The 16,999-nt window shown below is 39.6% G+C and overlaps 1 protein-coding gene across 1 annotated transcript in view; it reads left to right on the top strand.

Moving 5' to 3' along the window:
• Nucleotides 1-16,999, top strand: part of hecw2a (HECT, C2 and WW domain containing E3 ubiquitin protein ligase 2a) — a 65,236-nt gene that overhangs the window by 13,834 nt on the left and 34,403 nt on the right. The window contains exons 2-10 of the mRNA XM_059343505.1: nucleotides 574-1,287; nucleotides 5,741-5,848; nucleotides 7,439-7,533; nucleotides 8,893-8,959; nucleotides 11,040-11,209; nucleotides 11,310-11,449; nucleotides 11,585-11,685; nucleotides 12,861-13,711; nucleotides 15,494-15,812. Of these exons, the coding sequence (XP_059199488.1) occupies nucleotides 909-1,287; nucleotides 5,741-5,848; nucleotides 7,439-7,533; nucleotides 8,893-8,959; nucleotides 11,040-11,209; nucleotides 11,310-11,449; nucleotides 11,585-11,685; nucleotides 12,861-13,711; nucleotides 15,494-15,812 (2,230 nt within the window). The 5' untranslated portion in view covers nucleotides 574-908. The remainder of the gene's footprint in view (nucleotides 1-573; nucleotides 1,288-5,740; nucleotides 5,849-7,438; nucleotides 7,534-8,892; nucleotides 8,960-11,039; nucleotides 11,210-11,309; nucleotides 11,450-11,584; nucleotides 11,686-12,860; nucleotides 13,712-15,493; nucleotides 15,813-16,999) is intronic.

Below are 16,999 nucleotides of genomic sequence, written 5' to 3'. Positions count from 1 at the left end.
TTTTACTAAGGCAGCTTATACTGACAGAAACCATAGAAACCCAACTGCAATGGTGTGTGTGTGTGTGTGTGTGTGTGTGAGAGAGAGAGAGAGAGAGAGGGTTATTATTAGGATGATTTAAAGATTTCTTTTTCCAACAGTCACATAGACATAATGGATTTTAAATTAGATCATTTCACTCTCCTCCACAGTGGAACAGTTTGTTTATACCACCAAGAGGAACCTATACATACTTATTAAGTGTTTCATTAATCATTCAAAGAAGTAAATAGTGCTTAGTGTTTAATCCTTCTGATACTATCAAGCAGTACATTCCTTAAAAACAGAGTTGAAGCCCTCTTCACTGCCATTTCCTCTTTCATTAGAAGGCTTGTCATTGAAGACAGGATGGAGTGGTTATGCCGGGTTATTTGTGTTGGTGACAGGTTTTTTGACAGCAAACAACCCCCCTGGTGACTAATGCTCGTTCAGTCATTTGATGATTGCAACTCACTGCGTACAATCATTGCTTTTGTTGTGTGAGAGCAATTTCGTAGCTTACCGTTTTCTCTCTCTTCTTTTCTCCATCTTTAGGTTCCCTTTGCCATTGGAAACATGATATAAACGAATCAAAGATTGTGGCTGCTGTTGGATATCTTCTACTTCAACCGTTCGGGTATGATGCAAGGACCGATAAGAGGAACCTCTGCGAGGAAGGAATCAACAAACATTGAAAGTTTCCATGTGTGTCCAGGCATGACAAATCAACTCTCACTGTCAACAGGAATAAATCAGTAAAAAATGCGTCAATCACTTTGACGTCCAGCCCAATCGATAAGAACCTCCGACCCATCTCTGCAGCTCTTCTTGGGCCTTCCCATCAACAGTTTTTACGTCTCCTATAGTTGTCGCTTTACCAGTTGCACACCATGCGTCCTTCCCTTGCCACGGCGGTCCTACCGCCCAGGACCCGTTCCCACAATCCACCCAACCTGGCGGTTGGGGGCCGTGAACACCTGTCGGCTCCACGAAGGCGCAGCCCCCACCTCCGACACACGCTGAGCCCAGAGAACCTGCGAACCCTGGCGGAGAGGGGCGGGGCTGCCTCCGATACCGTCTCCGTTATCAGCAGTCCTATCGGACTTCCAAGAGCAAACAGTGACACAGACCTGGTGACCTCCCAGAGCCGGTCCTCGCTCACGGCCTCCACTCTGGAGTACACTCTGAACCGTGGCCAGAATCTCGTCATATCCTGGGACATCAAGGAGGAAGTGGATGCTACTGACTGGATTGGGCTGTACCACATTGGTGAGATGATTTTTACTTATCTAGTAGAGCTGCTTTTAACTGTCCTGGGGCAGGTCAAGGGCAGTTCTCAGGTCATACAAAACAAGTTCTTGAGGACAGGTTCGGGTAAGGAGACAGGCCTCCATAAGCAAACTGCAAGTCAGGATGATCTTTGAACAGCTGTGTTGATAGTTTTGATAGCGAAATTCTTGTATAGTCCTAATAATAAATATGTAAGGCATGCAGTTTTGGAAGGCCTTGCTGTTGCTGTCCATAGAATTTGAGACTTGCATGTCCGAAGTCAAGTCTTTAGGGAGTCAAGTCAAATAAAATAAAATCACATTATGTGTCCCTGTGTAAAATATACATTTTGGGGCTTGTCAGATTGTGCAGTATAATACAGGCCCAATAAATTGTACATTGGCAACTTTCAACTGTATGACATGGTCTTCATGATTGAATGGAGTTGCCATGAAGCTTAAAAGACCAGTCTTGACCTCGGAAATGAACATATTCTCATGAATAGTTCTGTATGGTTGTAATAGATGAAAACATTAGTGGGGAGTGCTCATTTTTCTGTCCAGTCACTGCTGACATTCTTCTTAAAAATAAATTGTGTTTAATAGTGTGACAATGCTGTGCAAAAATTCACTTGGTTAGGGTTCCAGAAAGATTACTTCTTTGGACTATGGGGTGCGTCGGACCAAAATAATGGTGGAACAATGGCATGACACCCACGTTAGTAACGTTGTGACACGGAACTACGTGGTTAGGTTAAGGCACCAAAACTACTCGTTTAAGATTAGGAAAAAGAAACTGGGTTCGGTTTAAAATAACTGATTCAGGACAGTACTTCTTGACGCAGTTAGGTAATATAGAACATGACTAAAGACGTTTGTTTTACCAGAGTCTCCTGGGTCAAATTCCTGGGTTGTTTATGCCATGAGCCTCTCCTCCAACCAACTTTCAATGCATTTGCAGTTTATGCTAAACGGACATCATTTTGTCAGATAGCTGCGATTACTTTTCATAGGAATTTCTTCATGAGACCAGCTTGTGGAAATAGTATTTACATATTGTAGTTTATAAAATATTATGCTATTATGTATTTGATTGTAAAAGTTATAACAACTACTGTGTTGGCATGGCAATCGATCGATCATCATGACAACTGAGCAAACTCTGGTTAAACAGGTTGGTCAAGAATAAGCTTTAATCCTTAAAATGTTGCATCATAGACATCATGGACTGTTTGACATACTATGGTAGTGAAAGCATAGGGGTTACTAATTATAGATTAGATACTAAAATATTCAAGATAGACTTTTTTCTCCCATGATTGTCTAACATCAGGCCCGTACGTCAACTTTCTGAGCATGCAAACCCAATAGATCATATTTTTTTGTAACTTTGAACAGACTCAAGTCCAAGTCTTAAATCCACAAGTCTGATTGCTAGTGTATATTGTAATAGGAATGATTGTTTTTTGCACAAACATGATCCGAGTCATTCAGACAGTATGAATGATTTCCCAATCTGCCTTGATGCAGTTGTTTGTGATGTTCCCCAAAATGTTTTTTTACTAAACTATTTGGGGAACTTGCAGGCATCCAGGACCTGAGCTGACTTGACCCGACCTGTCCTCAAAGCTTTTCAGCTGATCCGGCTCTTTTATCATTGGGAGCTGAGAATAGCCCGGTAGAGTCTCGTGTTGGAGCTTCCAACTCCGAGTCAATAGTGCAACAAGAGCTGTTGAGACTTTACACAGGACTGGAGGCTGAGTCAACATGTAACGGCTCTGCCTCGGTATACAATAACATACGCACCATCACAAAGCTTGCACGTCTCTGAGGTGAGTGTGGTGGTCTCCAATAATGTATGCTAATCCTGCTTAGAGACAGGAATTTGACAGGGAGGAAATACATTGACCTGTGTGCTGAGGGAGGCTATCAGGCTCAAACTGTCAGGCAGATCTGTCCATTGAGGTGAAAAGTAATACAGGAGCAACAGTGTACGATCAGCGCATTTCTTATTAAGAATCTATAATACTAAATAACGTAATAAAGAGCTGAGAGTTTTGAACCCATATGATTTGATCTGTTTGGATATCCTCTTCCACTGTGGACGTCAACCATTGTCCCAACCCTAGTACAGTTAGTACAGATCTTACTGGTAATAGTTGAATTCTTCAATTAATCAATTCATTTGTTAGCATGCAAAGTTAGCATGAAAAGCTTTTACCAGGCAGAGAGTGTTAAACTGTGCTACCTATGCTAGACAGTGTTGCCAACTTATTGACTTCTTTGCTATATTTAGTGACTATTCAGACCCCTCTAGCAACTCTTTTTCAAAAAATCGACTAGCGAAAGATCTAGCGACTTTTTCTGGTGTTATTGGAGACTTTTGGAGATTCATTCTTACTCTTTTGGGTCACCTTTGCTGGTCCCAAGGCCGGATACAGGAGGAGGTTTCAAATTGTGACAGAAGACATTTGCATTTGCAGTTCTAAACATATTTAAGGTGTTTTTAACTCACTTTTTGTCTCTCCTACAACATAATTCCTCTCTCCTACAGTGTCCATTATAGTTACAGGCACATGATCAATTATGCAGATTAGTCGATAACGTAATTTATTGACTTCTAGGGACTTTTTGGACAGCCATTAGCTACTTTCCTTACTGAGGAGTTGGCAATACTCATGCTAGAATCTAGTGTTTTTGGAGCTTTATTCAAATGAGGGACTAAGTGTCTTTATCTTAAACTATGTTGCTTTGATTTTGACATTCCTTTTTATGATCTGTTACATAAGAGTCTCTGGCTTTATGGAAGTGTAATACAATAAATACTAGGCTACTGTAAATCACCAGAGTAACCCTTTAAAGCTATAGGATAGCCCTCCTCCCTTCAAGGCTCCAGCTAGCTTAAACAAGTTTCACATCCGTTGGTTACAGTTAGCAGAATTCTAAACTATTAGGGATGGTGACAAAATGTTGCTCATAGTTTCACCTTCTGCTAACCGTAGTGGTTAGCTAGCTTGCCGCAGGTGTGAAATTTTGGCTACAATTAGCAGAAGTATTGACACACAAAACAGTACAATATTGACGTGGGACTCTTTTTGATCCATTTGTCTTCCTTTTTTGGCTGTTTCTGTAGGATTTCCCACCATTAAAACAGGATTTCACCATCAGAAGGAGCCCTGTATGCCCATCTGCATTTGCAGAACAGCCAATAGGAATAACAAAGCTTTATCAAAAGAACTTTTGGAACAGGAAGCAGATATTTGGGGTTGACATTAGCTCTTTTAGCCATTTTATTTGATCTAATAATGTTGATTAAAACCAGACCTGCTAAATATCTAGTGCTTCCACTGGTTTTCTATATACATATCGATTGAATTATCATCGTTCATAAAATGATTTTTGTTATTCCAGTCTGACAAATTGTTCCCTTTTAACAAAAGTTTGCCTTGACCCTGTCATGATTACACATCACCATACACAGTGAAGCTAACAAGTTGTCTCTTTACTCCAGATAATTGCTGCTATAATACAGTGGTGTTCAGAGGAAAACTGCAGCCTGTGAGCTGTTAAACATGATGTATTGTGTTAGTAATGGATAATGGATTTCTGAATGCAATGTGTGTCTTTGACTTCTGAGAGGTCAAACAAATCTGCAGTGCAACAGACAGACAGACGGCAGCTGTGATCGTTTTATAAAGGAAGTTCATGAGAGTTTTAACTTGTTCGCTAAACGATTAGCCACATTTCTCATGACCTCCAGGACTTGATTAAAACGTTTCCCTTGTAGGTGAGAACGCTGTATGGGAGACAGAGATAGTGTAAACTGCTGGTGCCTGGCAGGGCGTCAGGTCACTTCATATCGATCAAAAGGCCGCCAGGACTTCATTACCTGCTCCAGGGTCTTATACCCCAGAGGGGCTACTGCTTTCCTCGACTAAGCAGACATTCAATGATAAGCAACTTGCCCTCCCCTCCTCCTCTCCTCTCCACATACACACACACACACAAAGGCATCCTCATGCATGCACATACACACCCTCTGAGCTCTCTCCACCAGTCAGCTGAGTTCAGTGCTTCATTAATCTGTGTGCGAAAGTGCTACGTACAGCGGAATTCCCCCTCCCTGTTTTTAACTCAGAGGAAGTTTGGTGTTTGTCCTTCTGGTTAGAGGTTGCAGGGAGGCTATTTTGGGAATGGATTTCACTGATTAAAGGCAAACTTGTGTTTTGGAAGACAAAGTCTGCAGACTAAACATACTAAAAGACAGAACAGATGCAACTTTGCTGCTGTTTTTTCTTAGAATCCACAGCTTCAACACATCTGTTGTTTGCTATTTTTAACATTCTTTGGTTTCAAATCAGGGGGAATGTCAACACAGAAGGAGCATTATTTGAATAACCGCAGAATCAACACACACTTACATCAATCTAACATGTCTCCTTTTTTTTCCCCAGATGAAACAAGTCCGTCCAATGTGTGGGACTGTAAGAACCGAGGGGTGAATGGTACCCAGAAGGGTCAGATTGTCTGGAGGCTGGAGCCCGGGGCCTACTTTATGGAGCGTAAGTCACCATAGGCAGCAATCAGTGGTGGAAGAAGTATTCAGATCCTTTACTTAAGTAAACGTACTAATACCACACTGTGAAATTACTCTACTACAAGTAAAAGTCCTGCATTCATAATTTACTGAACTAAATGTACAAAAGTATCAGCATCAAAAAGTACTTAAAGTATCAAAAGTAAAAGTACTTTTATTCAGAATGGACCCACTCAGATTGTTTTATATATCCTAAACATAATATTATTATTGATGTATTATATAAGCAAAATGTAAATATTGTCATGTTGTTGTTGCTGGTTTCACTACTTTATATACTGCTATGTGGTTGAAATGATAAAAAATGTGTAATTATTTTAAATGTATCTTGCTTTTTATGTTAAATCTCGACCTGAAAAGTAGCTAAAGCTGGCAGCTAAATATAGTGGAGTAAAAAGTACAATATTTGCCCTTAAAATGTAGTGGAGTAGAAGTATAAAGTAACGTAAAATGGAAATACTCAAGTATAGTACAAAGACCTTAAAATTGTACTTCAGTACAGTACTTGATAAAATATAATTAGTTTCCGCCGTTGGCAGTCTTACCTGAGAATAATTTAAATCTATACTTTGACAAACACTTATTCTTTGCACTTTAATACTTTGAAAATATACGGTAGAATATTGAATATTCTTGAATAAAAAACAAGTGCTCTTCACCACTCAAGAATACCGGGATCCAGTTTTTGACAGTTATTTCTCCTGTGAATTCTTCTCCACTAACGTCCATAGACACGAAGAACTCACTTACTCACTCTTTCTTTCAAAATTATTTTTATTGGATTTTCCTTGGATACATAATTATATCAGCTGTCAGAGCACACATCAGTTTATCCAGTACATATATTCAAAATATACAAAAACAAAACAAATAGAAAAAAAAAACAAATAAATGAATGAAGATAACCATATAAGAGAACATTATAAAATAAAAAACAGAAAAATAAATAAATACATAATAATAAAATACTCACTTTTTAGTTAAAAAACCAAACCCCATCAGGCAACAGTTGAATATAAAACTTTGGAAAATTCTGTTCCTCTACAGCAGTAGTTCTCAACCTTTTTGAGTCGCGACCCCCTATTTAACATGCATATTGTCCGCGACCCCCGCTCAATGAACAGAACCTCACACACACACACAGTTCAGATCATACAAACTCAGTTGATACAACAAATTTTGGACCAATAATGAAGCACAAAATGACCCAAGAAAGAAACAAAATGACCAAAAAAAAGAGAAACAAAATGATCCAAAAAAGACACAAAATGACCAAAAAAAAAACCCAAAATGACCCCAAAAAAATACCCAAAATGACCAAAAAAAGACATAAAATGACAAAAAAAATACCCAAAATTACCAAAAAAGACACAAAATGACCAAAAAAAGACACAAAATGACCAAAGGACTAAAACACATTAACACATGAACACTTTAACACAGTGGAGACAGAGCTGACTTCACAAGTGGTCACAAGTTTTGTGACCAACAACAGGCAGGTCATGTTTACTTCACTACTTCTGCATCTCATGACTCTGTGCTGCTTTCTCTGCAGCCGAGACAAAGATCTGTTTCAAGTACTACCACGGAGTGAGTGGAGCCCTGAGAGCCACGACTCCCTGCATCACTGTGAAGAACCCCACAGTCCTGGTCTGTAGCTTGTGTGTGTGTGTGTGTGTGTGTGTGTGTGTGTGTGTGTGTATGAGAGAGAATCAGTTTCAGGCTTAGCTCTATCATTATAGTTAAAACTAGGTATTAGGGTTGCTTTTCCATGTGATGTAAACATTTCAGAGCTGTACTGTTAGATACTTGTAGTAGTATCCAAGCCGTAAGTCGATACAAGACCAATAAGAACAAATGCTGTGGCATTTTTCCCAATACTTATACATTCCTAAACATAGGCTTTGGACACAAATAATGAATGTAAGCATGTCTGTACTGGCTTACAAACTGATGTTTTATGCAGAACTTACTCACAATAGTAAAAATAAATAATGGCTCCTTTTAGAGTGCCATTATGATTGAGTTATTATCAATGATACAGATTATGCAATATGTATAAGATTCTTTTAACCCATTGACGCCTAAAACTGCCTGTAAAACCTCTGGGCGATTTTAAAATAAGTCCCTAAAACCTGAAGTTTTTCTGGAAATTCAACAGAAGTGTCAACGCTTCTACTAAATAATAGATTTTTCAGCCTCTGTAGCAGATAGAAATGAAATTCAAAAAGTATTTGAGAGCTTATACAAATACTACAAAACGACGTATCCCCTTTCCAGGCTTCAATGGGTTAAAAAAAGCATCATGTCATGTAATGTACACATCATTTTCACATTATGAATCTATAGTGGTTTGGGCACAGCCATTGTCTGTCTGTGTGCTGTGTCAGTCAGCAGCTTCACCACTACCTGCTTCAGTAAACTTAACTCCCTCCACTGTCAAGTTGTTTGCTGTATTAGCATCTACACTCAAAAAAATGATTCAAGCCCTTCTTGGATGTGACACATTAATGTATTGTTTGTCTAATGAAAATATATCAATTAAAATTAAATCAAAAGTAGTTTAAGAAGTGTCACCTAAAAGGCATTAATTTACTCCCCTGTCCTTCCCTTCAACCCAAAAAGAATGAGTTTCAGTTTTCCAATTCTATGTTTTTAGGTTGAACGAACACAATTTCTTTATTTTAGCTCTCCTTGACATAAATGAGTTGAGGTCACTCAATTTAAATACAATACATACATGTTTTTGATTTGAGTTCGACCAAATGTAAAAAAGTGAGCTACATTAACTCAAATACATTATATTGCATCGATGCACTTGTTTTGAGTTTGGGCTACATATATTTGTTGGATGGAAATTCCACAATTTAATTGCGTTCATCCAATGAGTTATTTTTTTGAGTGTAGATTTGGCAGGACAAACTCAGTTGTGTGTGAGCATGTTCTCTGATATATGACCGTGTGTGTTTTCTTTCTGTATGGAGTGTGATATTCTCTGTTCTCTCTTAGGTGGAGGGCCTGGCAGAGCAGGTGGGCATCGAACATCCAAGAAAACTGATCAGCTTTACTTTGACAGGTCAGTTAAATGATTGACTGGTGCTAGAAAATACTGATTTTTTTTATCACACTGCATATCACGATTTTTTTTCATGTAATCATTTTCAATAGCCAATTAAAGAAAATCTGAAAGCCAATAACTGTAAGTCAATTTAACAGAGCCCTAAAAGACACAGACAGACTTTTGATGCGATCTCATCTTCATGTTTAGTCTTAGAGTTCTTTGGGGACAAAGCTAAAGTAAACTTTACAAGCTGTGTTCAGGAAACAAAGTGGATTTGGAATTTAAAGAGGTGCTTTCCTGACACAGAAAGATGGGGAATGTTATCCATGGAAGTCAGTGGGTATCAGGATATATTAAGTTTACAGGAAAATACCAGTATGAATCCGTACAGCTTGTTCCAGTGATCTATTCCATCAGATTTGGCTTTAAGATGATTTTCCCAGTTGCAAGTCCGCTCAAGGCCAAGGGTACATTCTCATGCTCCTCAGATGGTCCAATTCCCTAGCCTGGGTATACCCAGACTGTCTTGCGCGCTCGAATTTCATTTCGAGCCTCCAGGCAGTCTGGCAACCAGGGAGCTTTCTTAGCCCTGTTTTAGGGATCCAATCACAGAGCGGGGAGGGACGGCAAGACGATGACGCGTACTACTCGGCACTTGGAAGCTTGTAGTTTTGTAGTTTTCTTACGGATCCAACATGGCTGCAGCAGACGCGAAACTCTCTTTAGCTGTAGATGGTGTTTTAAATAGTTTAGAGCGAAAGTTGAAAGGCGAAAAGTCTCTCCGCTAGCGGTGCTAATAGCCCCGCTACCGTAACGGCGGTGATCTCGCTACGAGACAGCAGAGCCGCCGAGAGACCCGCAGCAGCTTGTTTATTGCCCATAAAATCAGTGGATGTGTGTGGCTGAATGACATGAGGGGGAATAAAGCGTGAAAATAAATAATCTTGCAGAAAGCGAGAACTGGAGAAGCAACGCAGCAAACAACACTCTCTCACAGACACACACACAACAAACATCCATTTCTGTTGCTCTACTACGTCATCTGGTATAACTGATCTGATTGGCTAAGAGCTACCTACAGACGCTTTGATAGACATTCTAAGCGCCCAATAAACGGCTCTGGAGGATCGTAAACCACACCTCCTCTACGGAGAAATGAACGGTTGGTTTCCAGACTAGATCTCATTTGAGATTAGTCTGGTGTTAGCCAGGCTAGCAATTCCCCATGTTGACACTGGTATGTTTATGAGCTTTGAGTCGTAATGTGGAAACGACATGAATGCAACAAAGATGTGTAGCCTGCTAGGTCTAACTAGTAGAGGTGTAAATCAGCAGAGGTGATTTTATCCCGATACTTACGATATGATATGGTAACATATTGCGATGTAACTGTTTAACTGCATCAAGAATTGTTTTGTCAAATAAAAGAAAATTCTCTCAATTCAGTCTATTCATCTCACTTCAGTCTTTTTATTTCTCCACAATGAGAGTCAAACCCACAGACTGACCAACAAAGTGTTCAGTCAAACTGAACTGAACTGATATCAAACATGTACGGACGACAACAACTGCAGCATTTTATCAAACTTTCAAAAACAACAAGCTTCACTGCTCTCAATTTTCTCAATCCAGCCAATCCTGACATAAATGTTCATGGTTCAAGACCAGCAAAGAGCTGATGCAGCTCTGGAACCAGTTTTCCTGGCTGAGATGTCAAAATGCGAACAACTCAGAATTAGGCACCGGCTCTGAACCTGCCCTCACACTGCCTCGGTCGAAAAGAGGGTATATGTACAACTTAAAATTCACTGTCTGACAAAAAAGAAATTCAAAGCAACAACACCTAGATAGGCTTCTAGTGGGTGATTAGTGAGTGAGAGAGATTATACTATACTCAGTCGATATGCTCATGGTTATGTGTATGTGTCTTCATAAATGTCTCACTCTGGTATGTTTTTGTGTATCTTATTATCTTGCTACTGATTTCAATTTTTTTATACATGTCAAATATTCTGTTGTTTATTCTTTCTAGCCCTTTGAACCATTTTTTTGGTGATATTGGGCTATAATAAACTTTGGCTTGACTTTGTTGCAGATCTGCGTGCCACCGGTCTGAAGAAGGGAATGTTTTTCAATCCAGACCCGTACCTGAAGATGTCCATCCACCCAGGCAAGAGGAGCGTCTTCCCCATCTTCAGCCACCACGGACAGGAGCGACGCTCCGCCATCATCGCTAACACCACCAACCCTGTCTGGCATGGAGAGGTGAAGCTTCTATACAGCTTTTATACACCACACTAAGATAAATGATCAATAAAAAGTTGAGAATGTACTGACTGTGTTTTTGTTGATTGTCTCTCTGCAGAAATACACGTTCGTAGCACTAATGACGGACATCCTGTACATCGAGGTAAAGGACAAGTTTGCGAAAAGTCGACCAATCATCAAACGCTTCCTTGGTCAGCTGACTATCCCTGTGCAGCGACTTATTGAAAAAATCCCGGGGTATGTATGGAAAACATCCAGACAGACACAGGATATACTCAGCTGAAGTCTGCTTTAATCAAAAGGACATATTTTATGACTTAATTTTGACATGTGCAGAGTCATAGATATCTGTTTTACTCTGTTTCTGTCCAGAGTCCAGCCGGTGAGTTTCCCCCTGTGTCGGCGCCTGCCTACTGAACATGTCAGTGGTCATTTGCAGTTCAAAGTGGAGCTCACATCGACCGGGCCTGATGGTAAATCTGTTTTTAAATTGAACTTACATCTTGCATTTATCAACATAAAAATGGGAAATAAACAAAACGTTACTTTTAGTATGATTGCTTTGAGCAGATAACCGTACTGTGCTTCCTGATGATTGAATTTGTCACATAACATTATAGCTACAGGAGCTGTATGAATAGAGATAGAGCGCAATTAAGCCCCGCCCCCACCGATCGGGAAAACAACCCATCTCTCTCCATTGACTTTGTATTGAATGAAGGAGCCTCTTGGACAATTCTGTCTGTTAGCAAGCAACAGAAAAATGTTCCAAACTGCTGTGTGCTGAAATGCACCACCAACCAAGGTAAAAGAACCCAGAACTGAAACTGAACTCTTTAGAGGACAAAAGTAGATACAAACAGATGTGAGGTATTAGTAGTTACAACGTGAAAACTGTGCGATCCTGAAACTCATTATATTTAACGTGAAGGCTAATATATACTCTGCAAGAACAGAAAAATGTGTTCTCTCTTTCAGGGCTGCAAGAAAAAAATGATGTCATTCTGTTCTTGCAGCCCTGGAAGAGAGAACAAATTTCTCTGTTCTTGAAAATGTATTCTGCAGCCGCTGCTGGATTTTCAGCGCCATAATATCATGTCCAAATTGAAGACTTTCACTTGCACACAGTGAGAACACAACATCCAAAGTTTACAGAGTGTTGCGACGGTGACACTTTTACTGTAATAACTAACCGGTTTGCGATATCGGGAAAGTTCCAATGTTTTCTGAACGCTGAGAAGTTGCATGGTGTCATTACGGTAATTTCACTCACGCTTCTCCCGGAAGCCCACAGAGCAGGAATACACACACTCAGTGGTGGAGAACTAGAAACACTGGGTTATGTATGAAAAAAATTGCCAAAGATGAAAACGAAGGACATTTTCATTATAACTTTAGTTAGTTTTAGTTAGTTTTTTTAACCACACAATACAGTTTCATCGTTTTTGAAAAACCTCAGTTTACGAAAATGTTTTTTCAGCTCTAGTTTTCGTTATTTCGTCAGTTTTCGTTAACTATAATAACCTTGGAGTGGTCTACATGGTACTCTGTCTCTATGGGTAGTCCACTCTGATGCTAAGCTAGCTAATATTTTGCAATTGTTGCAATTTTGAGTTCAGTGACTATGTGACTATGTACCCTGCTGCAGGTGCCTCTCCTGAGTCCATCATCGGCATTTCATCCCTGAACGGAGCTCCAGGGACTCCATCTGATGATGAAGACCTGCCCCATCATCTCCCAGGAGTGGTCTCTTCTGGCCCTTCTCCCACTGGCTCCCAGGGCTCCCAAAGCATGTGGGAAGGAGGGGCCACGGCGTACCCAGAGAAGGACCTGCCTCTTGTTGGAGCACAGGGTGGATTTGTGGAACATGAAAGCCTGTCGTGCCACGAAATGCTCCAGAGGTCCCTCAGTGAGGGCCTGGCTGCTATCGAGGCCCCCAAAGGCCCTGGTGAAAGACCCCTGGGTGCTGCCTCGCCTAAACTGCGCTCCAGCTTCCCGACACACACGCGGCTCAGCGCCATGTTGCACATCGACTCCGACGAGGACGACGAGAGGTCCGGGGCCAATGACATCATCCCGGTGCCGCTGTCACCGCTGCTGATGAACGGAGAACCTCCAGATGTTGGCGTCCATGATGAAGACGACCCGTTTCCTGAGTTCCACCAGGAGCCGGAGAAGCTGGAGCCCTTGGCGCTGCAGGAGGCCCCCGGGGGTGTAGGAGGTGTGATGGAGGATGTGGCGGCTGAAGCAGAGGTGGAGATGGGGGCGGGTCCAGACTTGGACGACGTTCTGGAGCCAGACGTGTTCTCCGAAGTGGATGAGGCTCCTTTCACAGAGGCCGTGTCCCATAATGCTTTGCCAGAGGCTGAAGTGCATGAGGAAGGAAGGGGGCCGGGTGAGGACCCCTCCTCAGAGATGGACACCTGCTCCATGGCAACAGCACAGCAGACTGTCTTCTCATCATCAGAGAGCTGTCCAATCACAGTCACAACTGCCGTGGTGAGTTCCTTCTCCTTATATGGTCATGACCCAAGATTCAACCCTCTGTATCTTTTGTATATTTTTGCTTTTGTCAAATTTCTGTAGCATCTCTTTATCTTCTTAATCTTTAAGCGAATGTGTCATTACTGTCCCCACACTGCACACATTGTACAGAGCAGCGGTGTCTGCTGGGTCCTAGTCCCGGCTGTGTTTGTGTCACACTGCACCATAACACTCAATGCATATTCTGCAGCAGTCAGTCAGTTGGTGGTAATGTTGCCTCGTGTAATGACTCGTCTTACCAGTTACACTTTCCTGGGAACAGAGCCTGAGTGAGAACTGTATCTACTTTTCATGTGTTTTTAGATTTAGTGATTGTTTCCTTTTAGCACTTGCACCTACGCGCCAGTGCATATTTGCATGAACTCAAAACATTTCTCGCTTTCTTCTGTTGCCTTGGTGATGAAGCCAATGTGGCCTCATGTTATGTGTTGACTGACTTCACAGATATTTTGCAGCAGTAGGTGTGAAAGCCTTGATTTTGAGTTATTATATTACAATTTCTGCTCACAGTTAAGAAAATAAAAGCGGAATTTAATCACTTTTATACAACTGTGCATACATTAACTAGAGCACGACCAATATAAGATTTTTGTGGCAGATGGCGGTACTGATTTTAAAAAGGGATAATTAACCAATAACAGATATGGTGATTTTTTTAAAATCTGGAATTAAAATAGAGCTTTTTTTATGTGGATTGTACACAGATTTTCCACCACTCTGCAAATGTACCCAAAGAGCTACTTTCTCAAACATAAAACTATGATTTAATAATATTTAATATTATTATTTATTATTATACAAACAATGTATTACATTGTCAGCCAATTCTATAAATGATAACTGAGAAAATAAAGAATAAATAAATAGAAATAAAATAAATAGCTAAATAAACATCATTACTGTTCCATTTCAGTCAATTGCTGACTTTGTTTTTTTTTAAAAGAAGAAGAAAAATATTAACAACTAACACCATTTCTAAACCACGGCAAGCAACATTTTCTGCATTATATATTGTGTAAAAAAAGTTTTCATAACGACACAGCATATACACCAATATAATGGCCATTAATATCTGTCAACCGATATATCTGTCTATATATGAATTTAATTGAATTAATTTAATGTGCAACATTCTCTGTGCAATGGTCCATACCAACTACATTGTATATAATGTTCCTACATTTTAATTTTATTTTTGTTTAAATTGTGAATACTTTTTATATTTCTACATTTAAACAATTTTATTTTTACATTTAAATTGCAAATTGTTAATACTCCTTATATTTCTACTTGTTGAAATTGTAAATTGTCAACACTTAAATATTATATTTTTTGTTCTTCTTTATTTGCTAATACCTTTCTTATATTTCTTGTTTATACTGCTTGTTTACTATTTATGATTATTTTGCTATCCACTTTGCTGCTGTGACTCTGGAAATTTCTACATTGTGGGACTAATATAAGAAATCTTAATCTTAACATTAACTATTCCATATACAACTTAAGCACTCTAAAAACATTAAAAAAAAAAGAAATGAACACTTGGGGTATTTATGATTTGTTCTATATAGTTCTGTATTGTTAGTACATATCAATGTGATAAACCTACTTTAGTATGGAACCCTGACATGTGTGGCTTGATTTTTTTTTTTATAGATCCTCATCTTTGGGGCTATTTTTGTCTATTGTTTTCACTGTTTTTTTCTATTTTCTTTTATTTTGTGGGATATTTTGAAGGAGGCGGAGGAGGGAGCTGAGGCGGCGATAGATCCAGGGGGAGACGTTGTTTCCGGAACCCGACCAACCAATCAGGCTGTAGACGATGAAGGGGGCGGGCAAGCCACGATCGCTGAAGCTGCAGCAGAGGCTCCTCCCCCGGCCAGCGAGCCAGCGGCGGGGGCGGGGGCGGCGGTGGCGGCGGCGGTGGTGGAGGGGATCAGCGTGAGGAGGCTGAGCCTGCAGGCTGCCGGGGGCGTGGCTGTAGAGCAGGAAGGGGAGGAGTCAAAGCCACAGGAGGAGGCGGGCTCTGCCGACACAGAAACAGACGGAGAGGAAGGTACTGGATTTTAACTTTGATGTTTATATTATTGTGAGGAAAAACAGTTTGGGTTGTGGTGAGATGAACAGTGCCATTCAAACAATGTTGTTACTATGTTCATCATATTAACCCTTCAAAACTGACAGGAATCTCATTTGCATATCTATTTTTAAATGCCCGTAGAATTGCAACCAAATAAGAGAGAGCAATCATTTTTATATATATATATATATATATATATATATATATACACTACTGGTCAAAAGTTTTAGAACACACCAACTTTTCCAGAATTTAATTGAAAATTATGCAGTTTATATCTCAGTGTACTCTGAAATGAATGCACATTTGCAACATTTAAAATTCTTTATTGAGCATGATAGTGTTTTGAAAGTAAAAAAAAGATTCAAAATCACATTTTATGTTGGACTAAAGGACTAAAAAAAGACACAAAATGACCAAAAAAAGACACAAAATGACAAAAAAAGACACCAAAAGACACAAAATGACTAAAAAAAGACACAAAATGACTTACAAAGACATGAAAAGAATAAAAAAATGGACAAAATAGCCCAAGACTCCATAGAGTTAAGTTGTTAACCCATTTCTTGTTCCCTGAAAAAGGCCTACTTGTATAATTCTGAAATGTACATTATTTTTTAGTTTTGGTTAAGCTTACCTTTTTTTATTTACCTCTGGCAGTTCACCACTTACCTTCGTACCCTTTCAAGCTGTTTATTTGACTTGAAGTGCTTGAGTTTCAATAAAAAAAATGGAAAAATTGGGGTATTCTAAAACTTTTGACCGGTAGTGTTTATATATATATATATATATACATGCCTGATATCAGGCAAGCATCATGTCCCAGAGTGCCGTTTCCTCACCCTAATATGTTTGTAGAAATCCAGTAAAAACAACACAACAAAACTTGTGTAGATGTAGTTTTTCCTGTCTGATGAACATGCCGTGTTTTTGCAAATTGTGCACAATGTGCATTTATTTTTGCTTTTGTTATAGTTTATAAAAATTAGTTTATCTCCAAAAGTAAGTCATGAACAAACTCAAAATAAATTTCCTGTGTTTTGAAAGGATTTTGTGCAACGTTTTTTGAGGCATACAGAAAAACAAAAATGATTCTCATTTTTTGTGTGGTTTTTTTTGGGCAATTTTCAGCAATTTTTTTAGTTAGTATGGACATAATTAAA

This window comes from Centropristis striata, chromosome 10 (genome assembly GCF_030273125.1).
Source record: "Centropristis striata isolate RG_2023a ecotype Rhode Island chromosome 10, C.striata_1.0, whole genome shotgun sequence".
In the NCBI taxonomy this organism is placed as follows: domain Eukaryota; kingdom Metazoa; phylum Chordata; class Actinopteri; order Perciformes; family Serranidae; genus Centropristis; species Centropristis striata.
The sequence above is the reverse complement of the archived record's forward strand: the minus strand, read 5'-3'. Positions and strand labels throughout refer to the sequence as shown.